General features: G+C 41.5%; 3 protein-coding genes across 5 annotated transcripts in view; 2 read left to right on the top strand and 1 right to left on the bottom strand.

Annotated features, from left to right (window-relative positions):
• The window catches only part of nipal2 (NIPA like domain containing 2), a 37,087-nt gene extending 34,032 nt beyond the window's left edge, over window positions 1-3,055 (top strand). The window contains exons 9-11 of one of the 2 annotated variants that reach the window (XM_078253787.1): window positions 2,055-2,118; window positions 2,213-2,310; window positions 2,432-3,055. In XM_078253787.1, the coding sequence (XP_078109913.1) occupies window positions 2,055-2,118; window positions 2,213-2,310; window positions 2,432-2,766 (497 nt within the window). In that variant the 3' untranslated portion in view covers window positions 2,767-3,055. The remainder of the gene's footprint in view (window positions 1-2,054; window positions 2,119-2,212; window positions 2,311-2,431) is intronic. The other variant, XM_078253788.1, reaches the window with a different exon arrangement.
• Window positions 3,056-3,638: 583 nt separating this feature from the next.
• Window positions 3,639-15,582, bottom strand: pop1 (POP1 homolog, ribonuclease P/MRP subunit). Of its 2 annotated transcripts, none has more exons than XM_078253785.1 (16): window positions 15,441-15,582; window positions 15,085-15,211; window positions 14,184-14,318; window positions 13,670-13,845; window positions 13,305-13,565; window positions 13,093-13,180; window positions 11,711-11,889; window positions 10,705-10,979; window positions 10,487-10,580; window positions 10,280-10,388; window positions 10,032-10,151; window positions 9,182-9,303; window positions 8,502-8,693; window positions 7,399-7,553; window positions 6,129-6,350; window positions 3,639-5,470 (listed from the first exon to the last, which is right to left on the bottom strand). In XM_078253785.1, exons 2-16 carry the CDS (start codon window positions 15,206-15,208, stop codon window positions 4,786-4,788), a joined length of 2,937 nt encoding a protein of 978 aa, XP_078109911.1. In that variant the 5' UTR covers window positions 15,209-15,211; window positions 15,441-15,582; the 3' UTR covers window positions 3,639-4,785. The 2 variants fall into 2 exon arrangements, with proteins under 2 accessions (XP_078109911.1, XP_078109910.1); XM_078253784.1 differs by having other exon boundaries at window positions 15,463-15,582.
• Window positions 15,583-15,881: 299 nt separating this feature from the next.
• Window positions 15,882-21,797, top strand: LOC144520109 (2-iminobutanoate/2-iminopropanoate deaminase-like). Its single transcript, XM_078253786.1, has 6 exons — window positions 15,882-16,051; window positions 17,108-17,213; window positions 17,594-17,648; window positions 17,765-17,833; window positions 21,132-21,187; window positions 21,298-21,797. Exons 1-6 carry the CDS (start codon window positions 15,987-15,989, stop codon window positions 21,355-21,357), a joined length of 411 nt encoding a protein of 136 aa, XP_078109912.1. The 5' UTR covers window positions 15,882-15,986; the 3' UTR covers window positions 21,358-21,797.
• The last annotated feature ends 2,679 nt before the right edge of the window (window positions 21,798-24,476 follow it).

The following is a 24,476-nucleotide window of genomic DNA, read 5'->3' as shown; positions in this document are numbered from 1 at the left end:
GTCAGTTTTTCAGGTATTGGACAAATGAGTACGTGATTGTTAAAGGTGTAAGATGTGACTATCGCTTTACTGTCAGTCTGTAAACACAGTGTTCAAAGTTGGCCCCTCCTCCCTGGCTCAGAGCCAGAGAGAGAGGTTGAGCGAGCTAGAGCGTGAATGAAAAGAGGGAGCGCAAACAAAGTGGATCAGAGGAATACAACCATAAAATTAGTTTCACAGCAGTTATGTTCTAAAGCCCAAATAAACACACCCGCACGTCCGCGGGCAGGTGGCACATTGTCGGATAATGAGTGAATGCAGAGCTTCATCCTGTCGGTTTCTGTGTGTGTGTGTCAGTTAGACATGTGCGTTATTTAGACGATGAGGGGCAATGCAGCAGTGCTAGCTCTTTGCTGACGCCCAGAAACGTCCCACATTCAGAAATATAAGAAGAAAAGAGAAAATACAGACAGAGGGCAGGGTCTCTGCAACTACAAACACACTTCTAATGGGTCATATTTGATGATTGACAGTTTTATTAGTCTATACATTGTTTATTAGGATAACACTGCATATTATAACTTTTAAGATATTTAGTTTGGACCCAAGTGGTTGACCTAACCAACAGGCCAACATTGCTGCGTGGCTAAAGTTTTTTTTAATGAGTTCATATTTCACTATAACAGGTTAAAAAGGAGACAAATTGGTATACTTTTAATGAATGAATTGCAATTAGCAGCATTAGTCTATTAGTGTGGTCATCTGAACATGCAAAAAATTTACCTACAGGAAAGCACACTATTCAACATATAAATAAAGTTTCCAGTTATAAATCAATAATGAATGAAAATTGAATTGGGTTTAAAATGAGCTTGACTTTCAAGGACATTCCAATTTTCCCTATAATTTGGACTAAATTACATTGTTCCTTCCAGTAAAATTCTATGAAATGACTCATAAATAATGGACCGATAAGAATAAGACTCATGCCTTCAGTAGTAACAATGGGCTGAGTGTCACAAACAGGGAAGGGTAGTCAGAAAGTATTGCGAGACAAATACGCATCGTTGCTTTTGATCTTGATTTGTTGGCAATATGAAAAACAAATCCCCCCACTTTTTGTCTAGCCATAGATGAAATTGATTCATGATGACTCTAAACAGTGGATCATAAGCCACAGTAAGATGGTGATTCACTCCTGTATATGTGAACCACTTAGGAGTCTTTGTTCAGCAAAAGCCCCGCAGTATTTATAGCATGTTTGACTATGGACTTTACTTTACTAAATCCTTTATCTTTATTGTTATTCTTCTAATAGATAAATTGCGGGTGACATGACATCATTTCTAGCTATTTCCAATTCAGCTTCAGTGGTGTGTGATAGCAGAAAATGTCCCAGTGGTCCAAAACATCAACAGTAAACAAACTCTTATGGTGTCAGTCTCTTTCCACCATTTGCAATGATGTCTTATAATCATCCAGGTTGACATCCATCATAGAGGAGGCAGAGCCACAAGGCATCTGGTGATCTGAGTTACTCTCACCTTTTTCTGAGAATCTCCTGCTCTGATAGTGCTCTCGGTATTACTATTGCTCTCTCCACCTACACATATAACCCACAATTGACTGCATTGAACAACAAATTGCTGATGTATTATATCTGGCAGCTTAAGAACATCTGGGGGTGGACTCCTTTTAGGATTAGTTTTGTTCCGCATTGAAGAAAATGATTGTTTTTGGTGGGAGGTGGTCACAGCAGTAGACTTGTGGACAGTGAAGTGAGCACAGCAAAAGTGAAGGTACACTTGCCAACTTCCACCCAATTAAACGGTCACCAAGAGGAAAATGTTTTCTATTAGGATACTCTGAGGGTTCGTCCGTGATCCATCCAACATTTTTAGTGTTGCTACTTATCTGTAGGTACTACACTCTTCAGTTAATAATCAAACTCTTTCCTCTCAGCATCCCAGTATAACATGTGCTCAGGATTTTCAGGGCTTTTTCAACGATTATCTACTTTTTCTGCTGTTCTATAGAAAGTAAAATACTTTTCAATGTGCTTTGTCATTTTGCAGGGATAGTATTTTACCAGGAATTTGAAGGCTTGGCTTTACTAAACATTTTTATGTTTCTTTTTGGGTAAGTATTCAATAACACACCAGTATGTGCAGCTCATTCAAATGTGGTATTTACTGTAAGATGGCATCAGTCCTCCCTGAAACTCTCTTCCCAGTTGTCTTCTGTCTTTCCTTGGAGTTTTCCTGATAGCCCGAAACAGGCCAAAAATAAAGCAACAAGATCCCAATTTTCTCGCAATGGATAAGATTCCTAGTAAGTTTTTGATCAACTTTTAATCAGTTCTCTTCACAATACAGTATGTTTGTTGCTGACCTACTTGTATCGAGTATGGTGTATTGATTGGCCAGCGGTGACACTATGAATCTGCTGGCAGCGACCCTGGATTTATCTGACTGCCAATGTCTGCAACCCTGGCAGCAGGCTCCATCTAATGAGGTCTGCTGTCCGTGTTCACAGGGAGAGGGCACACAGACAAAGTGCAGCCTGAGGCAACGACATACGGATCGCTGGCAGCCAAACTCATGTGCAACAGAGCTGGCCAGACAGACGATTCATAGGACCAGCTTCATCTGTTGGGAGGTTCATTTTGGTGGATTTGTGTGTGTGCGCGCGCATGTGTGTGTGTGTGCATCCTTCCTCCTGGGTACTTCAATAATATCTATTTATAGAAATAAATGCATGGCATCAATTCAAACCAGTGCCAGCTGAGCGGCAGTATTGGTGGCCATATTGGTTTTAGATTTCATGTCAAAAATGGCAAGTATCTCTTTCAATATCCTAGAAATCTCTTGAGTTAACAGTATTTCCAGCAGGGTTTTTTGGAATAACTGATGAGGTAAAATGTACTGAATGCAATGAAACACCTCAGGATCACAGTGCAACGTCAAATGCCAAAGGTCCAGTAGGCCTTCCAATATAACATATGTGTTATGTTAATCAATTGAATAAATGTATCTATGTGCGATCAGTTGTCAATAAATAAGGACAATATATCTGACATTTCAACAGTCTGGAGATTCCATGTCATACAGGAAAGTAAGTGCACTACTGCCCTCTAATGGCAGGGGAGGCTCTTTGCACGTGTTGGGTTGATCTGTGAAGTGAATTCACTTAATATGAAATGACAAACACCAGAGTAGTTTACTTATATAAACCTTCCCTTGTGGCTAATTAGATTTTTTAAATTGCTCACACTTCTCTGGCAGGTTTGAATTTGTGTGTACTTAAGCGTGCTTCACTCTGAAAGCCGTTGTAATATTATTAGTCTATAAAGCACTAACGCCCGCCCTTCTTTACCTCAGAATAACCTCAGACTACACACTCAACTGCTTCCAAACGTTAGCGTTGCTAAGCAACAAAACTTATCTGCCGCCTACACATTATGGGATGTGTGGGAAACCAGTTTTCATGCCAGTGCAACTTTAAAAAGAATGCATGTTAAAGTGTCAGTTGTTCAATGCATTTCCTTATAAAGGCCATAATGCATTTTTCACTAATGGAGGTTTAATTACTCAGTGTGATCTAACATCTGTATGGTCCTACGCAGGAGAAGGTGACAGTAATTACCCACAGACGAACAATTCTGTCAAGTGCAGTATGGGTATTTTATTAGCTTATGTTCAAACAAAACCTTTTCATGCAGGGGCATTTTTAACAGAAACTGACACTCTTGTCAAATTCAAAGCCATTATTTTTGACTTACTAAAAATAACAGAATGGCACCAACAAATACTCCTGACATTATTAGCATGGACACAGAGGGATGTTAAATCATTAATTCATTAATTTTGAAAACCCAGTTGATAAAAGAAAACCGTATTTAACTGATCGCTTAGTGGAGCATCCCTCTGACAAAGGCATTAGTATGAAAACAACCAACCTTTCTTAAAGTGCTCATATTATGCTTTTTGGCTTTTTTTCCCCCCTTTCCTTTATTATGTTATATCTTTTTTGTGCATGTAATAGGTTTACAAAGTGAAAAAGCCCAAAGTCCACCCCAAAGGGACTCACCATCTCCAACAGAAAACACTGTTCACAAACTGCTCCAACAGCTCTATTGTAGTCCAGCCTTTACTTCAGAGACAAACGTGGTCACTTTGGAACACACGTTATAATGCTCGCCTAGCTGCTAGCATGGCACGCCCTCATACTCTGCTTCTGACTGGCTAGTAGTCCTTACCTAGGTACTGTCAGGGCACGCCCTCATACTCTGCTTCTGACTGGCTAGTAGTCCTTACCTAGGTACTGAGCATGTGCGACTCCCAACAAAGATGTTACAGAAGTGAGATGTCTCACTCTGTAGCTAAAACAGAGAGCTCAACACACAGGGTGAAAAGAGGAGCTGTAGCAATGTGCAACAAAAATACGGTGTTTTTTTGAAAATTAAACCATGTAAACCTATTCTGGTGCAACCTCTAAATACAATTATGAACCTGAAGATTAACATAATATGAGCACTTTAAAACAATAAGGGTGCCTCTTCCCAGAGTAAATTTTGCACAACTAAAAATTCTCTTTTCAACACCACCACCAGGTAGCTTGAAGTCATCAGTCTTCAGCTAACGTAGACTACCAGGGCACAGGGGATCACTTAGTGAATCAGGAATCATGTGACTTAATTACATATAATTTCAGGCCTTTGCAGGCTAGAAGTCGTGTCGATCTTTCTCCGTTACCCAAGAATTCAGAGGGTTTTGGAAGTTAAGTAGAAGTGTTCAGGTGTTTCTATCAGACCTCTATGTTGATTTTAGCAAAGCGGTAGTGCAGGGATGTGGGGTCGCGCAGCAGCAGCATTCCTCTGTGTTCCATGGGCTGGTTGAGGAGCGTGTTAAGGAGACCGGCGACGCTGACGAACCCCAGAGCCTCCCCACAGCCTGCAGACAGGGAGAAGTCGCCCTGAGTGACCCAGCCTAGAGTCACCCGGGAGCAGTGAGCGGTGACACTCGGCAGAGGATCCGGCCACAGCCCGGCGACGAGGTGCGAAGGAGACTGGGAGGCGTCTTCAGATGTAGCGGGGTTGGGTTCGGAGGCAGAGGGAAGGTCTGACTCTTTGCCCTCAGCCTTATCACGACACGAAGATGACGTAGCAGCTTTCTTGGGGGCCTTCTTTCGGCGCCTGATTCTACTTTTAAAGTGGTCTTTGTGTGTGGGCTCCTGGGGGCCGCTGACCGACTCTTTCTTCACCAGCTTCAGGTCCTCTGCGGTTGGTGCAGATACCATGGCGTGGAGCTCTGGTTTGCCCTTGGACAGTATTGACAGACGCACCCACACCAGACTCATCCCATGCGCCGTGAGAAACAATGTCAGAGCCGAACGGTCGAGAGGGGGCACCTCCCCGACACGGCACCGCCTCTGGCCTTTGGAGGTTGTGGGTCTGCACCAACCGGAGAGCAGCCTCAGTGACTTTCTGTTCCTAGGAAGCATAAAAACAACCAATATCCATTCATATCAAATGATTCATATTCAAAAGAAAGGTTGCATTGGCCCCATTAAGCACCCTGAGAGAAGCCCATTTTTAAGTTCTAATGCTGAAAACAAAAAGGCAGCCAATGGACAGGGAAAATCAATCCAATATTTTTTTTTCTCATAAAATAAGTCATTACTCAAAGCTTTTGTGATGGTTTTATGAGGATAGATGCAACTCCTCCCCCCTACTAATCTCTGATGTATTGCAGCAATTTGAGGCTGGATGGACTTTGGGTATTCTCATCAGGGACATTATGATGAAAGGGAGGTAAACTGGAGAAGCACCATGCATCAAGCCTGTCAAAAGCTGCGCTGGCGTCTCTTAATAAAAAATAGGAATGGAGTGATGATTGGAGCACAACACCCCCCCCCCAAAAAAAAGAGCACATTCATGCTCAAGGGACCTTTAAAAGTCAACTACATTAATAGTGTTAGAAGTGTGATTTAGATGAGCAGGATGTTAAAAATGTCTGAAGGGAGTTTGGCATAAAATTGCAGTGGATGTGTGTTTTGAGTTAATGACATGTAGGGGGATAAAAAAGGAATAAATCATCTATCTATCTATATCACACATGTATATAAAAGAAGTAAAGACAATCATTTACCTCAGTACAGTGACTCGGCTCGGAGGCTTGGTTACAGGGCTATCTCCATGTGATGTCATCAGCGCGTCGGCCCCTGCGGTGGTTTGGGTCTGGTCTCCTTTCCTCTCCTCTCCTCCGTGCCTCGAGATAAGCTCCCATTCCTCAGCCAGCTGTTGCCACGGGCAACAGAACGGAGCGAGACAGCCATGTTTAATGTAATTGGTCCTTTTGGCGGGCGGACGCCTACGGGAGAGGTCAGAAGGTGAAACCCTTGTCAGAACGTTGGGTGCTACCCCGCCAATTTATGAAACTGATCACGACTGCTGCGCAGCACATAGTAGTGGATGAGAAGCATGCAGCCTCGTTACCATCTCGTCTGCATGCTGGGTAATATCTACTGGGGTCAGAGCTTTGGAGTGCTTCCCTTTATCTACACCTCTAATCCACTGACGTTCTCGCCACTTAGGCTGCGGGCTAGGAACGATACATTGATCTGGATCGATGTATCGATTAAATGATTAACGATCCAATATCGTCGCTTTAAAAGTGAAAGTATTGATACACATCATCTTTGAGATGCGCCTTTATTTTGAAATTTCCACTTTACATTTATTCTTTTATTAAAAAGAATGGTTTGATTTTAATTTAAATGTCTCAGTAATAAAAATTGCCAAATCATATTTTAGTTGTTCTTTGTGAGTTGATAGAAATGATAGCATATAATCTAATATCGATCGCAGGCCCCTTGGATTGACTCAAATCAAAATGGTAATGTGGCAGACTTTGTCATATAAGCAAATATGATATCGTTGTCCAAAGAATCGACATATGGTATCATGATAAAATGTGTAATGTACATGCATACAGGCTAGTGAATATTATATTATACTTTTCCTAGCAGACGATTGTACAGTCATTCAGTGACAGGCCACTACAAAGCATCTTTAGTTCCAACACTGTCTCATTATCACCTTACTTTTTTATGTTTTTTCATGCTATGAATTAATGTTTAACACAGTTTAAAAAAGGATCATTTTAAGTTTGCCAATGGTTGATTAAAATATATTGTTGCAACACATCCATCAGTAAATTGGACCTTCTATATTCTGGGAAAGTTCTTAAGATTCTGTTTTCTATCAGCAGGCTGACATGCCAAAAAAAAGATTACAAGAAAAAGTTTTGGCAGCACAAAATGTCCCCACAGAAGATCATATATAAGATAATAATAATCATCACACACACACACCACATTACTATTTTTGGTTCCTTTCCTGCTCAGTTTTCAGCTGACCTTTTGAACTTGTCCAGGAGCTGGGTCTCCTGCTCCTCCTGAAAACGAACGCCTGCAGGGCAGTCTGGGTAATCGTGGGGGAAGTGGGGGGCTCCTTTATTCTGAGAGTGTTTCAGACTCATGTTCAGCCCTCCAATGTGAACTCCTCTGTACACCTGGCAGGGGGAGAAACAAGGCATGACAGAGTAAACACTGGATTTTAGGGAACTTGCCAAATAAAGCAAACCTGAAGGCTTCTAGTCCGCCTTTAAATTTCAAGGTACATTTAACATTTCACAGTGCTTGTCTAAACAAAATGGGACTGCCTTAAAACACGGACAGGGGCAACTAAATAATGAAAACATCTTTCACAGAGCTTTTCATTCTGACATCCACTGTGTTATACCCTGGCTTGTAGACTGGACATGCAGCCTCACAGCACCTGCTGTGAAATACAGGGAAACCTATACATTTGTTTTAGAAAAATCCATATCCCCAGATCTTCTTACTGATTAGGCCTTTTCCCTCTACCTGATATTATATGGCTGATATGTATTATTGTCTAAATCAGCCAGTATATGTGAAATTATGCTGGTTTCAACATCACAGCTCATCAGAATAAAATGGCTATTTTAAAAATGTTTTGACCAAAGTTAAAGCTATAGTGCATAGTTTCTGCCGCCCTTCTAAGTAATGACAACAACACTGTCGGCGTGTCCACGTGATACAAGCCTTCCGTGATCACGCGCCCCCACCCCTCCTCCACGCAGTTGTTAGTAGCCAAGGAGGACGCGGAGGATTAAAAAAAAAAACATGAAGGACTCTTCAGAAGAGGTCATTATCTGAACATTACAATTACACTGAAGTTTCTCAGCGTCTTCATTCAGGTCTCTTTCACAGGGTTGCATTAGGCAGCGTAGAACAGCACCCGGGCCATTTTCAGCCCAACCAATGTTACATCCCCTATCAGGAGACCTTAAGGAACAGTGTGAAATAGCCTATATAATCATTCTATCGCCCCTTTAAACCAAACGTACTGCTACTACTGTAGGGAAAATAAAATAGCTACAAAATGGCTACTTCTTGGCAGTATTCAATCCCAAGGAACTGTCCATGCTACGTACTAGTGGGACCCAGAAGGCCATGCCCCATCCTTTAGGAAGCAGCAGGTCCCACCCAGTACCCCAGGAGCTCATCTCATGTCCCAGCTGCTTGCCCGGCTGGTGAACCAGCAGGACGGGGACTCTGCCCTGCAGGGGGGTGGGGCTCAGCCTGGATCCCGGCACCAGCACCTCGCTCCTCATACGGTTCAACTCCTGTAGGCAATACAGAGAACATGCTGGAGGTAAGAGCAACATCTAAGCTCATCTCTAGGGCTGGGTATAGTTTAAAGATTTTCGATACCGGTACACATACCGATACCATTACCGCTATCATGACATTGATACCGGTTCCTTAACGATTTTTTACACATTACGGTACAAATCTTTTTTGTTGTTGTTCAGCAGCTCCTTTACACTTGTGTGACACGCGCTGTAGTCCAGCCTCAAAATACAACAGCAGCACACGTCTCTGTGCTGTATTTTAGCCCCGTCTCTGTGCGTAGCGTAGTTTTTCCTGCATGCCTCTTTGAAGTGTAAAATTAGACAGCCAATCACCAGCATTATTAGATCTTGGTAGAAGCATGCTGCAAGCTTATTGGCTCACTGAGGCTGATGAGATTTTTCTGAATCAGAATCAGTTTTATTGGCCAAGTATACTTACATACATACAATGAATTGGTTGTAAGGAAATGATAAACTACCTGCTCGGATATCTTGTTTTCAGTGACGTTGTCCCGGACAGACTGCTCCCACAGGTAGCTCTGACAGCAGTGTTCTGGTACTCCTCGCAACATCAGCTCCCTCGTCTTCTCCTCGTCCACCTCTGAAACAGACACAGCACACACATGGCACGCTCCTGTATGACCAGCATCCCTAGTTTGACTGGATTTCTTTTGGCCCAACATTATTGTAAACTAGAAATGTGCAAATAGAAAAGCTCTACAGTGAAGGGATTGACACATTTGTTTGTTTGTTTGTTTGTTTTTTTATCAGAATTGAGCAAATTGAGGCCAACAAACTAGAAACGTGCAAACTAGAAACATAAAAGGCCCTGGTTGAAACCAATCCCTTATCTTTTCAGTATCTTCTCATAGCCACTGAATCAGCTGTTGTCTGTCACTGAGGGTGTGTTTGGAGTACAGGGTCCTGCCAGGATTCGAACCTGGAACATCTGCATGGCCAGGCAGAGGCCCCCTGGAGCACAGAACCAGATGTGTACTCACTGAAACGACCTCATGACCAGAAACGACAGACTGATTCTATGCTCAACTACAGATATGACCTCCTTGCTATTTTGTTTTCTGTTGTAAAGCACTTAGTGTTACCTGCTCTTGATATGTGCTATATAATTAAACACATTATTGGGCTGGCATAAGTGAAAAGGAACATTAGATCAATCTGCACACTATGACATATGACAAAGTCCGCATTAGGAAATAGAGGGTAGGATTCGAGTCAAGGGGAAATAATTGCTTTTAACTATGTGTATCTGTAAACTAACTGCTCAGTGCCCACACTCCTCCACGGTCTGTCTGGTAGGTCAGAGTTTACCTTGTGCCTGCTTTACACAGGGCAAAGCTTTGACCTTCTTTGTTGGTAAAGTCAGCCTGGGGTCATCTACAGTCAGACCCAGCACTGTGCCTGAGGGGAGCTCTCCAGTGGAATAGAGGCCTGGATGAATTACAGTCATGATTAGATTAACAAGCATACACATACCTAACCACATGGCAAAAATAAAGTACTAGGTGACAAAAAGCAAAAGTATTCTCATTCACATTGACAATAAAATAACGAAAGACCTTTCAGTATGTGAAAAACATCCGCTTGTTGTCGATGCAGATCCATCTTGCTCCGGTTTTTGCAGTGCTCAGGCCACCAGAGGGAAGAGGGCTGGGATTTATTCATTTCCTTAAAGAAAAACGACGACGACAGGGTTCTTCAGAGTGAAGTGCAAGTATGTGCCAGAGGCTTTCTGCTTTTCATATTGTCAACACCATAATTCTTACATCACAGTCTGTAGCGGCTTCCATAGTTTCTGCCAGAACAGAATGGGACTGTGGTCCAATCAGGCGATAGCGTACAATCTCCATGGTGAGATCACTGCAACAGATCCACAAGTGGAATACAGAAATGTCAAATAAAATAATAAATCACCATTCCCATTTGGAGTGAAAACAATTCTTCCAAGCCAAATTTTAATCAGTTAAATTCACTAATTACTAACTTTATAACTATTCCATTTGAGCTGGACTTCCAGGTGACTGGGGTGGTGGGAGATCTGGTTCCATCGCCCAGGATTTTCTTGGCAGGAGGTCCACCGGCATCCTTGAATGTTTGCTTTCTCTTGGTTCCAGTCACCTGCTTGGCCTCAGCGGTCTTTTCAGGCTTTGGCTCTGGTTCTACGGTTGGAACAACCTCAGCAGGTGTCGCCACTGGAAGAACTGGGGGAACTACAGCCTCACAACACTGGCACACAGCCTGTAACTCGGGAAGAAGGTCCTGCAAGGAGCACACACAGTTACTGGAGTTAACAGTCTCGACGTGCACTAGCATATAGAGGTGTGACAAGAGCTTGTCCCACGAGATTAAAACCTAACGATATTTCTTACACAAGTGCAGAATGATGTCGGTACTAACGAGGACCAATTCATAAATCAATCTGTGCCAAATCTCAGTAAGCGTGAGCTTCTCTGTCCTCTCTGCATCTTTCACAGAGAGCGGAACACACACACACACACGTTTGTTAAATTCACAGTGAGACACTGCAATGGCGGTAAAGCAGACACAAGTATGGTTACACTTTTCAAAACTTCACGCAGACACCGTTTGCTGCAATTTAATATAATAGCGAGATCGCCATGCAGTTAATGTTACACTTCCGAGACAGACAGGTGTTCTCTACTGCCCTGGTGACTGACTGGCTGAGGTTGTAGGGCAAGCTTTATTTCTATAGCACCTGTTAGCAACAAGGCAATTTAAAGTGCTTTACATAAAACATTAAAGAAGAGCAATGTATGGGTGCCACAGCTATTAGGTCTGAAGAGGTTAGTTATACAGGAGAGAAGCCATTGGAGTTTGTGGCAAAACCTTTCACAGTGCTCATTTTTCATTTTTGTGATTTTTCTTTTTTTTTAAGTCATATTTCACCATTTAAGTTCGTTAAAATAGCGTTTAAATCTCGTTTCGTGAACCCAACCTCATGTCTCGTCCACCCCTACATGCCGCCGTACCTGTTTCATATTGGGATGAGCCCAAATCCACAGCTGCCTGTGGGCTGAGCCCTGTGTACGGGGTCTCCAGAGGAAGGTGACAGGGCCCAGGGGCTGCGAGGGGTACAGTCCTGCTCGGTACACCACCACACTGCCCTGTCTTCGCCCTGATAGACACACTGCTGCAGCAAACGTAGGACCTGGAATCATACGCCACTTCCATATTACTCTAAAACATTCAAATTAAACTGTTATCATTGAAATTAATTCTGAACTTTAAACTTTTAGATATTAAGTGCTGATCTACTAGTCTTTCAAATGTGCGGTTCTTAACAGTACACAGATTACCACTGGAAACTCACAGAGGAAGGATGCATGGTTAAAATAGGTCGACGTACGCAGTACAGAGACAGAGCCCATTTAAGTCCCGCCCACACCGGAAGGGAAAACAATTCATCGCTCTCCATTGACTTTGTATTGCGTGAAGGTGCCTCCTGATCAATTCCTTCTGGTAGCAAACAGAAAAATGCCTACAAGCTGCTGTGTGGTGGGATGCCCTGACAACAGGGTAGAGAACCCATAACTACGTTTTTGTAAGCTGGCGAACCGAAAAACTGAGCATTTAAGAAAACGTGTAAGAAACAATGTGGACAAAGGCAATAAAACGTGACGCATCAGCAGACAGACCAGGAAAACTGTGGGATCATGGCACTCAGTATGCCTAATGTGACATGTGCACTGACATATGTGATGACAAATGTCAGTGCACATGTCACGTCTTTATTTAAAAATAAAGCTAAAGCATTTTGACAGTATGCAACTTGTGTTATAGTGGAATGTGGATAAATCAGAAAGCTATGCAGTATTGCAGGGGTCTTCAACATTTTTTAAGCCAAGGACCCCTGAACTGAGAGAGAGAGATGGAGCAGGGACCCCCTACTACATATTATACAAAATGAAGTTGCATATTCAATTGGGCCTACAATAACATGTGGGTGGCCTAAAGACTTTTTATATATTTGTTTTTAGTGCAAAGAATACAAAGCTACTAAAAAAAAAGAAACTGTTGGCATGATTTTATTAAATCATGTTTCATTGTGGTCCCCCCCCTGCAATAACTCTGAGGACCCCGTAGGGGTCCCGGACCTCCTGTTGAAGATCTCTGCAGTATTGTGTTTGCAAGTGCCTTAGCTTGCTAACATATAGCTAACATCAGCTTACTATCAGCTAACTTATTATCTCTGACATGCTTTAAAAAGCCATTTTGTTAGCGTTTTTAGCCCTTTGTTGAATATAGTGGCGCCGATTCTTTTTCCCCTCCGGTGAGCATGGCTTTCAGAGTATAACGCGTTGCTCAAAGACAAAATATAAGTATTTGCGGTTGGGGTAGGGCATATTCTCACCGGCCTCCTTGCTGCATAGCTGTGAGAGAGAAGTCAGCAGCTTGTCTTCCTCTCCCTGCAGCTCTATGCAGCAGTAGTAAGAAAGGTCCTGCGTTGGGGGAAAAAAGAAGGAGGTCAGGCTCATTTTACTGGCAGTGTAATCCTGTTCATTACAATCCTAATTTTGTGACAAAACAATTACTCAAGACACACTCTAATTTTGTGATGGTTACCTGTAGCAGGCAGTGGCTGCTCATTGCCCTGTAGCTAGGCCGGTAGCATTTGTATGTGGGTCTTTCCCCGAGGCAGTAGCCCCACTTTTTAACCATGTGGAAGCGTTTGGCGTGCCAAATATGCGTTTCCAGCCACACGTTCTTCCTCTGGCGGCGGTTGAACTCCAGCAGCAGATTCCCGTGCCGGCGGCGGGCCTTGCGACTCTTGCTCTTTGCCTGTTCCTTTTTCTTCTTCGAGCCGGCCTGGAGGCTCTTCTCGCGCTGGAGGAGGAAGGGAACAGAAATGTCACCGTCTATGGAACACGAGACATCAAATCTGAAGTAGGACATTAAGATGCCTCAAGAAAAACTATCCTAAGCTTTACCATTCTGTTGGCTGCATCTCTCAGTCGGCGAGGGAGCCGCTTGGTGTTGTGGCTCATGGCCCGTCTCCTCATGTGTTTGGGCAGGGCTCCAAACACATGGCAGCTGCCCGTTGTCTTGGTGACAGCTTTCAGCATGGTGCTCACCTCTGCCGCCCTGGCCCTAGCAAAAGGTCCAGCTGAATAGGAATGGGAGCAGGGGAGATGGGTGACTGAACTGAATTTTAAATGTCACGTCACTGTGACACTGCAATAACTTAAGGTTTACTTGAAGGACGACTTGAAGATCTGCACCACACGAAAGCAATGGATCTAAAAAGTAAAATCTCATCATCACTTCTCCATGCCCTGCTGTCTAATAAATGGTGAAAGATGGATCTCAATAGCTATCAGGATTTCTCATTGGACAATCACACAGGGTAGTGAAGTCATTATGCAATCTTTCAAAAACAAAAACACCTTATTTACAGTACGCAGTACAGTGTGAATTAGTAAGAGTAGGACAAGGTGTCTTTACCAGTGATGTACTTGGACATCTCCTTGGCGTAGCCTCCACCATCTTTCTGGTGTCCTCGGACCCACCCACCCCGTTGGTGAGGGTTCTTTGGCCTTGCTGTAAATGGATGGACATCGGATGGACCCTCGTGGACACCTTTGGGAAGATCCAAAGGTTTTTTGTCATTTCAGGGCCATCACAGGTAAAAAATAAGGAAACAACTGCTCTTGGGCCACAGACCCTCAGGGGCTGTTGTCTCTATGGCCATAACTTTGTCTTAAGCGCATTATTTAAAAATGTCTCCGTTAATAATGCACTATAAAATTAGAAATAAGGTCTTAAGGTGGCTCCTATACAGTATATTTAACCTGTGGTTCTGACTTTAAAAAGAGCCTTGTGTCAAAATCTGGCTTTAACCTTTCCATTTCTCTTTTGTTATTATGCTTACACAATATTTGCACACTCAAAAAAAAAAAGAGATTATATAACTGACACAGTGAACCTAGGATAGACTATTATTATAGCATAGGAGCCCACACCTCATTTTTACCCAGTGTCTCCCCCCCCCCCCCACATGCGTTCATTCGACCATAAATGTTGCTCATAAAGCATTATTCCCTTTTGTTTACTCAGCCTCCACACGGTTTGAGTAAGTTGAAGACAGTACATTTGGCAGTGAGCTTACAAGGACTGTGTCCTGTAGCGATGTGTTTGTTAATAATAATAACAACAACAATAATTATTATTATACGTTAATTACTTGACAGATAGGAATGATTGAGGATGTCAGGCAGGACACAGACTGAAGTTTGCTGACCATGCAGTAGCAAGAGGAGATGAGGTCATGGAGAGAGAGGAGTGAAAAGGACGTTACAGCATCACAAGAACAAACTATTGGACGATTACAGCATAGAAACGTTACCAGTGACAGGGGCTCCTCCGTTATTTGGGCTGCTCTCCGCATTAAGGAGAGAAGATGGATACTGAACACTGGCGGGCTGGTTTCTCATCTTCTTCCCCCGCATCTTCACTTTGGCTGCAGACATTTTCTATAGAAACCAAGAAGACACGTTTTAGACGCCAGCTGACGGTCTTCCTGATTGCTAACCAAAAAGCTGACACTTCAAACGCCTAGCTAACATTACATGACTTGCCAATATCCGCTATTGCTAACGTTAGCTAGCTAGCTACTTTACTCCGCGTTTAGCTGGGATGTTGGTTTAATTAACAACAGCAATACAACATCTCAAAAAAAAGAAAAGAAAGAAAGGTACAGACTGGTTACATAGCTCGTGTTCACCTTTAGATTCCCCAGTATGATTGTACGTCAGAAACTTTGTTCCAAATGTGCGTCCCCTCTTTTTCCAGTTTGCTACCACATGTGAGTTTTCCCCATGGCTTTTGCTTTTCACACGCTGATTGGCCTGGCCTAATGTTTGCTTCCGGATACGTAGTGTCATGGGATTTGTAGTATATCGGCGCAACAAAAAGTTATACTGTCAACTGTATATCTATGCTGTCAACCAACCTAATTTCTCTTATGTTATGTCCTCTTTGGTCACGACCATGGGTGTTTAATAATAATAACAACGGGCATGAGTAGTCTTGACTTGAGCATACAATATTTCAATAGTATGCACTCACTCGTACAAACAAATGGAAGAAAAAAATGTTTTTGCGCGTCTAAAACGTAACTTACAGTAAGGCAGCTCTTGTTACGTCATCCAGTGCTCGTGCAGCTTTTCGTTCTCCATAGGCTCTACAGCAGCTCTGTCACAGCAGTTGTTTTGGTTTGACTTTGATTACACAGATATTCCTAATAAAATGGCTGCATTAATCAGGAGGATTATCAGCACAACAAAAGCTCCTGCTGCTATCGGCCCGTACAGGTGAGAATGAGAAGAGCTCTGAAGTCGGAACAAGTTACAACTGGCACACAGCTGACGCAGTAGTCCAAATAGCATTCATAAACCATATTTTAACAGTGTTGGTAAGATGTTTAGATAGTTGTGGCTATTCATTTATGCCCTCAATATAAGCACATATATAAGCCTAGTTGTGTTTTGTGCACTGGGGAGTGCAGTGTGTCGTCCAGTAGTAGTTGAAACTGCGTGGTTTGGGAGCGAAGTACACGTTTTTTGGATTGTACTTTAAACTTTGAAAACCATTGAAAGGCTAAACTATGTCTACAGTAAACTGTGGACATAGTTTAGTGTTAAAAGTGTTCTTAATGCAGTTATCCTTATAAGGGAAGTTATACTAAATTGTATCTTTAGTATAACTTTGCATTAAAATGTTTGGTCAAAATGTAGGTTACAGCTTCTACACCTAGACTTGCAGTTGTGGAAGCAGTTAAACTAGCCTATATAAACTCTGGGAGTTGATAAGAAAGAAAAGCAAATCAAATGGTGATATTACAAAGTAGGCTACAACAATAAATACAACTACAATGAGATTTTTAATTCAATTTTATTTATAGTGTCAAATCACAACAGGCGTTGTCTCAGGACACTTTACAGATAGAGTAGGTCTAGACCACACTCTATCATTTACAATGACCCAACAATTTCAATTTCCCACGAGCAAGCATTTGGTGAGGAAAAATGTCCTTTTTAGGCGGAAACCTCGGACAGACCCAGGCTCTAGGTGGGCGGCCATCTGCCACTGCCGGTTGGGACACAGAGACACTGATACAGATATACAGAAATATGATTCATAATAATTATAGCAGTTGGCATGATGCGCCGTGGCACTTATAGTAACAATAAAGATAACCCCAAAAGGGCTGCATTATCAGTAACTTTTGCAATTCTAACCAAATGGCTGCATACTGTCTGTCTGCTGTCCTGTAACAAACAAAAAACACTCGAAAGGACAAGAAGATTTCAAACCCAGCCTTTAATCCCATTTAAATGATTCTTCGTTCCTGTTTGTGTATCTCCCAGCCAAGCAGTGGTGGTAGACCGGACCATGTACATCTCAGGACAGCTGGGGATGGATCCTGCCAGTGGACAGTTGGTGGAAGGGGGCGTTCAGGCTCAAACCAGACAGGTGACCCATCATAAAATACCCTCCCGTCATTCAGTCATTCATAAACCAAGAGCAATGCAAAATTAGAAACTGTCTGAGATATTATTTAAGGTGTTTACTGTAATGATGTGGTTGCTTGTTATTCCAGTTTATTCTGTTCACTAAGTCGATCCTTTTTAGGTTTCTCATATTCTATTCATCAAGAGGCTGCTACAGTTTGAATAAATGCAGTGTATAATTAGAATGTATTATTGGGATTAAATGTATCCTTTCTTCATGAGCTTCATCTCATTTCATTTTAATCTCAGTTCATCACTCTGTCTGCTTGTCTCACAAATGAGCAAATCAAAATGAATGTCTAAAGAACAGAGCACCTTCATTTGGAAATTCTTTTTTCACAGGCTCTTGTAAATATGGGTGAAATCCTTAAAGCAGCTGGGTGTGGTTATGAGAATGGTGAGAAAAACCGCCGCTGTCCGAAAAGTACTGCATTTTGAATTGATCACGTAGAAGTTTACATGGGGGAGAATTCTTTTATCACAGGTCTTCATATACACTTTCGTTTCCTGCAGTTGTCAAAACCACAGTGCTCTTAGCTGACATGAATGACTTCACCAGTGTCAACGACGTTTACAAGCAGTGTAAGTATCATGGATTCTCTCATCAGTGGGATTTTTTTATTGCTGCTAAAAGCCATGGTAAAATAAAAACATGTTGTAATAGGCCTTCTTAGGACCAGCACTTGCATCTTGCAATATAGACTTTGCCACTGGGTGTCAGCACAATTCAGGGAACCTGCATTAACCAGGCAAACATGCTTGTTACTACTGTAAATAGGTGACATTTACTTGGTTGGCTTGAAGCTAAGCTTTCTATTCATTGTCTTTGTGCATCCTTGCCTTATTCTCAACCTGCCTTATTCTTGTTTTGATTGCTCAGCTATGGTTATATACCTTGAATTTCCCCTTGGGGATCAATAAAGTGTCTGTCTGTCCATCTATCTATCTGTCATCTATCATCTATCTATCTATCTATCTATCATCTATATATCTATTTATCTGTCTATCTGTCATCTATCATATGTATCTATCTATCTATCTGTCTGCCTGTCTGTCTGTCTGTCCATCTATCTATCTATCTATCATCTGTCTGTCTATCTATCTGTCATCTATCTATCATCTATCTATCTATTTATCTATCTATCTATCTATCTGTCATCTACCTATCATCTATCTATCTATCTATCTATGTACTCTTTATTCATTCATGTATAAGCGTTAACATAACATCAAGCAATCTTAGTACTAGGGCGGAACGATTTTTGAAAATAATCTAATTACGATTTTTTTTTCAAAAATATTGTGATTTTGATTCAATATGCGGTTATTTTTTAAGCTCTTTGTCTTCTGAATTATTCAACAAAGACGAGCAGTAAATCATTGTATAGTATGAACAACACAAGATTAGATAGATTAAACAAACTGTTCTTTCCTTGAGGCCAGGCCTGGATGTGATGATGAAATTAGGTGATGCATGAATTTATATGAATATCATCTTTTATTTAACTACTTCAGTCACAGTAGTATACTGAGCGCTGACCACCTGGTGATTCATATGAAAGTCAGAAACAAATCACACAAACTAAAGGGTAGATTGCAGAAATATAAAAACAAAGATGTGGCTTTACCACACTTGGTAGTATTTACATTTAATTATCATTTACTGTAATAAACATATGTAAACATGTGGATTGCACTTTTTAAACACTGTCTTTGAACTTTACAAGACAGTTAAATAAGTAAAAATATAGTATATACGTATATTTGTTTTTTACAGCGCACACAGAGGAGCTGCCTCCAGCCCCCCTCCCCCTCATGAAGTTGCGTGCCGCGTGCATGACAGCGTCAACATTGCACTCAGAGACAGAGAGGCTATCGTTACGTTAGCAGTAGCATGCTACTGCTGGTCTTGCCGTGGGATTAATTGTACTAATAAAACCGTTGAAACAACGCAGCCACGCTGCTGTGAAAGCTCCCCGAACGTCATTTATCAAAGTCTGGTTGTTACCCCTCTCCTCCACTCCATATCTCTATAACGGAGCTAGCTAACTTGAGCTAACCGCTAATCAGAGCTAATGGTTGCTAACCAAGCCTTCAGTTCTGCGTGCCTGTATCCATTAACTGCTTGTATGGACTCGAGCCCGAATAAAACCCTTCATTTTATTAAAATGGCTGTAAAAGTTTTAAACTACAACTCAGAGTTGTTTGAATGACAGAAATCTGCTCAAGGTACGGCGTAGCGTTAGCGTGCTAAGTTGATGCTTTCTCTGCGAGTGCAGACTGATTTGCTCTTGCAAGTCACGTGACCAAATCGCAGCCTTTGTGATTAGGAAATCATGTCTTAAAGTGGCCATATTATGCTCATTTTCAGGTTCATAATTGTATTTTAAGGTTAGCCAGCTCATTTCGGCTTGTGACGTCACAAGCCGTGCTGATTTTGAACAGCTCACCCGGAGACTGAAGGCAGGACACATTCAGAAACCGTATCTCACTCAAAACAGCATGGATGGATTTTTTTCAAAGTTTGTATGCGTGTGGAAGCACCAGAGAAACAAAAGAACACCCCAAGTGTTTTTTTTCATAATGTGGGCACTTTAACATATCGCGATATTATCGCAAATGCAATTAATCGTTCAGCCCTACTTAGTACTACATTTGTCTGGCCACATCCTTGAGAAGAGAATTATCCTTGAATTTGTCTCTTCATATTGTAAATATGTGAAGAGAGTACACTTAGTGTAAAACAAATATTCAGAAACAAGCTGACGTTGTCACCACACTGGTACAAGGACTGCTGATGTTTGCTCAATGTCACTAAAGGCGGTCCCTCAGCAGAGTGAAACCTGAGCTGCTGCTGCCAGTGGTTTAACCCTTAAAGTAAATGTCAGACAACATGCCACATCTGATGCTCCAAAGACGCCCAGAAATCCTATAACTGTACTTAGAAAGCCTGCATTGGGACCCAGAAATATTTAATTTGGAGAATATGACTTTCATTTACATGCACCATATGCGCCATGTCATTTGAAGTATTTTTTTATAAACAAAAGGAATGGTTTGGATTTTCTACTGATGAAGCTTGAGTTTCTAGTCGCTAGCTTATAATCTTATAAACTATATATTATATAATATTACAGTGTACTGTGTGTGCAGAGAAATCAGTGTACTTTTGAAAAGCTATTGCTAATTCATGAAGAGAAAGCTAATTGTTTTCCCAAAGATTTCATATTTTGACTTTGCATGTGTGTTCAGCCATGCTGTTAGTGTTGCCTCAAAACACATAATTTCCTCTGTAGAGAGGATTTTTTTTAAATTAATATCTACCAGACACTCAATGTCAGGAACAACAAGTACAAAAGCTTTCATAAACTAGATGTGGGTTTAGAAACAAAAGACCCTTTTCACTGCCGTGTCTCAGCAGGGAACGCACAGGTGTAAATAATAACAGTAACGATTGCTTGTGCACGCTCACTGGGACAATGGAGCGGAGCCTCTAATTAGTGTTATGAGTTACACCTGTGCTTTCCTTGCTGACAGTCAAAATATCGGTGACGAAAATGGATTTTGACTTTATATTAGTCACTGGCAGAAAGTGGCAAAATAAGCATTTCATATCATCATGTTGCTTATTAAAACTTCCAATCAGAGGTGTGTTAGAGTTTTGATAAAAGACCAGGCTGTGCTTAATGTTTGGAGTAATCATTAAAAAAAACCACACCCTTCTTAGAAATCTCAAGTTACACTATTGTCTTTATATCAGATTGTACTTACTTACTAGTTGTCAAACTTTGCCAAAGCTCTGCCATGTGTCTTCTTTAATATCAACATGTTTAAAAATGTGTGTTGGTAACCTGATACCATTAAATGTGCTGCTCTGTAGTTTTCAGCACTAACTATCCAGCCAGAGCTGCATACCAGGTTGCTGCCCTCCCCAGAGTACGTATTTGATGAAGACTTACAGTATGCTCGTTTCTATTGATTCTGTGTAGTGGATTCAAACAAACTGAAAACTGTGTTGTATGTTCTCTCTGTGTCTTCTGTCCTAGGGTGGACTGGTTGAGATAGAAGCAGTTGCTGCATTAGGCCCTCTGACCGATGCTTCCTAACAAGTACATCTATAAAAAAAAAAAAAATACAAACTGGAAACCCCATGATCACTGACAATAATAGTATGTGCCTTGTTTTCTAGAGCAGTCATGAATTGAAAAAACAAATTTCCTGTGGAGCACTAATCATTTCTATTATTTGCACACTATTGTCATACACATGTTGTGGGTCACTTTGCAGACTAACAGCAGCCAGGAGCAGTACACTTTCTCCTCTCTCATCAACATTGATGAGACATGTTTGGAGACAATACTGCATTTTAAATTCCCTCTGCTCACATTCCACTTAATAATAATAGCTGAAAAGCATGTCTAAGCTTGTTTGCTCTTATTGAATTACACTAGCGGCCGTGGCGTCACCAGCCAGCAGTGTATCGCCTCTCGTTGTGCCAGAGGATGGATGATCATATACAACTCAATAATAAATGGTTTTAATTCGCTTCAGTGGTTCTTTGTTTCCTTGATGTCAACAAAACTATACTGTAGATGATCACCAGGGCAACACAGAATCTGTGGAAGCAGAATTCCAGAGTTTTCTGCAGATTTTAAACAAATAAAAATAAAACTCTGAATGTTACATCTCCACTGCAAGCAGAAAAACAGTCCTCTAAACTCCGTAGATTTTCATTCTGGATCACCACTGAAAACTGTAAAAATTAAAAAGAATACAGTTTTCAGACCCAAAACATTTGGGTCTGATGATCGTTGTATGTTTCTTGTTCTTCCTCAGTGATTGCTTCTTATATCAGTTCTTGCATATTGGATTCCTGTTGATGCCCTCCAGGGTTGTACAGGATCTATACACAGGACAGTATGGATTATGGCCCAGATCATGGTCAAAAATAGATTATAGATTACAGCAGTCTTGTTCTAGCTAATGTTCTAATGATTTTTTATTTTGTTTTGATTATACTATGAGCAAGATGTAATCTTTCTCTAGCCTGACGTGGTCATACTCAGATTCTACTTCCCGACCTCGACTGTTGTGGGCGGGGCTAAATTCGGCTGGCATCCAGGCTAATCTTTCTCTATGCTTCATCAACGCTGGAGACAAGTTTGTAAGACTGATAGGTTAACACATGCCATATAAGGCTGGGGATCCGCACATTTTTATTCCAGCCAAACAACACATCAGCTGATTAAAATGATAAGCTCCTCCTGTCTAGTTTAAAGCAATTGATCAAGTTTTCATTGTTCAATTTGCCTGTGAAGTAATTAGAAATGTCACAGTCAGATCGTTACCACGCTGCATTATGTTTTGGAACAAATGCAGGCTCACGCATTCACCGTTGTATTTTCAATTCAATTTCAATTCAGTTTTATTTATAGTGTCAAATTATACCAGAAGTTATCTCAGGACACTTTACAGATAGAGTACACTGTAAAAAAAAGAAAAAAGAAAAGTTTTTTCCACATTAAGTGTTAATGCCAGAAAAATACTTTTATTTAAAAAACAAAAACAAAAAAAACAACCATTAAATAAAGGTTGTAGTCTGTAAATTGATATAATGATATCATATAGTTGTTTAACAGGATGTGTGTAAAATTGAGGCATCTTTCTGTTTTTTTACAGTTAAAGGGGTGATAGAATGGTTATATAGGGTATTTCACGCTATTCCTTAAGGTCTCCTAATAGGGTATGTAACATTGGTTGGGCTGAAAATGTCTCTTTTGCTGTTTTTTTTGGCCCTAATGCTACCCTGTTAAATGGGACTGGACTGAAACAAGAGCTTTTCTGCCTTCTATGGTCTGCTCGTGAATATTTAGATGAGCTGCACGCTGATTGGTTGAGCTTAGCAGGCACACACACACACACACACACACAGAGACACACACACATACACGTTCGCCTCTGTTCGCCTCCAGGCATGCCCGCTAGCTTCAAACTTGATTTCTGCCCAGCTGACACACATACTCATCAACTAATCTTACTGTAAAAAGCACCAGATACAGAGTTTCGTTGCAGTCTATTCATCCTCCTGTGTGTTGCGCACACACACACCAATGCTTTCGACACCGTTCTCTGAGGATCCATGTTGGAAAAAAAAAAAGTTTACGTACCGTGAACCGCCGCCGGCAGGCAGCTCCTACGCACCGCCCATTTCGAGTCCACTGCGCCACTGATTTAAATCCACGTCCTACTCAATTGTCCGCTTTTCTCTGGGCCAGTATTCCGTATCTCCTGAGAGAGCTCCAGCCAGCGTTCAGGGGGTCTGATAGTCCAGGCAGAAAGCCAGCGATCCGGGCAAGCACTGCGCCGCTGTCACGGCATACTGTGGAGCTGCTGAACTCCAAAGCAGTCATACAAAATTTGCAATTAGCCATATATTTTTGTAAAACGGCCCATATAGGCGATTTCTGGCATAAAAAAGGATCAGAAGTGAATTTAGTAATGCAAGAGTAGGCGAACAATGTAAAAAGTGTCTGAGATTTGCGCAACCTAGATTTAGAAGACTAACTGACCTCAGATCAGTTAGTGGCCCATGTAAATTTTGGGGCGTTACAAAGATAGAAGGTAGAGCCAAATGGGGAGGAGTTGAGGAGTTGACGTCAACTTTTAGCTTTGCTGAGATTCGCCCGTTTTCAGCAGCAGTTTCAAATTGTGAGATTTGCAGAGGAAAGAGCTGTCAATGGGACTTTGAGGTTCTATGTATGTCCTATTTACTCACCAAACTGTCGTTATTACACTATGACAAGGTAAAATCAGTTTTGCATTCTATCACCCCTTTAAACCTTAAATTTAACGCAAAGAAACGTTAAAAACCAATCGTGAAATGACAGTCAAAAACCTTACGTTATTCTACAAAGAATTTCTTTTTAAAATACAGATATCTACTGTACATTTTCTGTATTTTCACAGTCCAATGTCACAGTCAGATCGTTACCACGCTGCATTATGTTTTGGAACAAATGCAGGTTCACGCATTCACCGTTGTATTTTCAATTCCATTTCAATTCAATTTTATTTATAGTGTCAAATTATACCAGAAGTTATCTCAGGACACTTTACAGATAGAGTCTAGAACACACTCTACAATTTTCCGAAACCCAACAATTCCACCAAAGAGCAAACATTTGGCGAGGAAAAACTTGATTTTAACAGACGGTAACCTCGGACA

This window comes from Sander vitreus, chromosome 6, assembly GCF_031162955.1.
Source record: "Sander vitreus isolate 19-12246 chromosome 6, sanVit1, whole genome shotgun sequence".
Taxonomy (NCBI): Eukaryota; Metazoa; Chordata; class Actinopteri; order Perciformes; family Percidae; genus Sander; species Sander vitreus.
Note: the sequence above shows the minus strand (reverse complement) of the source record. Positions and strands in the feature narration are given on the sequence as shown.

What these genes read in the sequence shown, in the direction of transcription:
- pop1 (XM_078253785.1), bottom strand. Translation starts at nt 15,208, where the DNA reads ATGTCTGCAGCCAAAGTGAAGATGCGGGGGAAGAAGATGAGAAACCAG. An exon ending in CTGTGTAAAGCAGGCACAAG is followed by an intron (nt 9,304 to 10,031) that starts GTAAACTCTGAC and finishes TGTCTGTTTCAG; the next exon opens with AGGTGGACGAGGAGAAGACG. An exon ending in AAAACAAGATATCCGAGCAG is followed by an intron (nt 8,694 to 9,181) that starts GTAGTTTATCAT and finishes TATTGCCTACAG; the next exon opens with GAGTTGAACCGTATGAGGAG.
- LOC144520109 (XM_078253786.1), top strand. Translation starts at nt 15,987, where the DNA reads ATGGCTGCATTAATCAGGAGGATTATCAGCACAACAAAAGCTCCTGCT. An exon ending in GCTGCTATCGGCCCGTACAG is followed by an intron (nt 16,052 to 17,107) that starts GTGAGAATGAGA and finishes TGTATCTCCCAG; the next exon opens with CCAAGCAGTGGTGGTAGACC. An exon ending in TGGGTGTGGTTATGAGAATG is followed by an intron (nt 17,649 to 17,764) that starts GTGAGAAAAACC and finishes CGTTTCCTGCAG; the next exon opens with TTGTCAAAACCACAGTGCTC.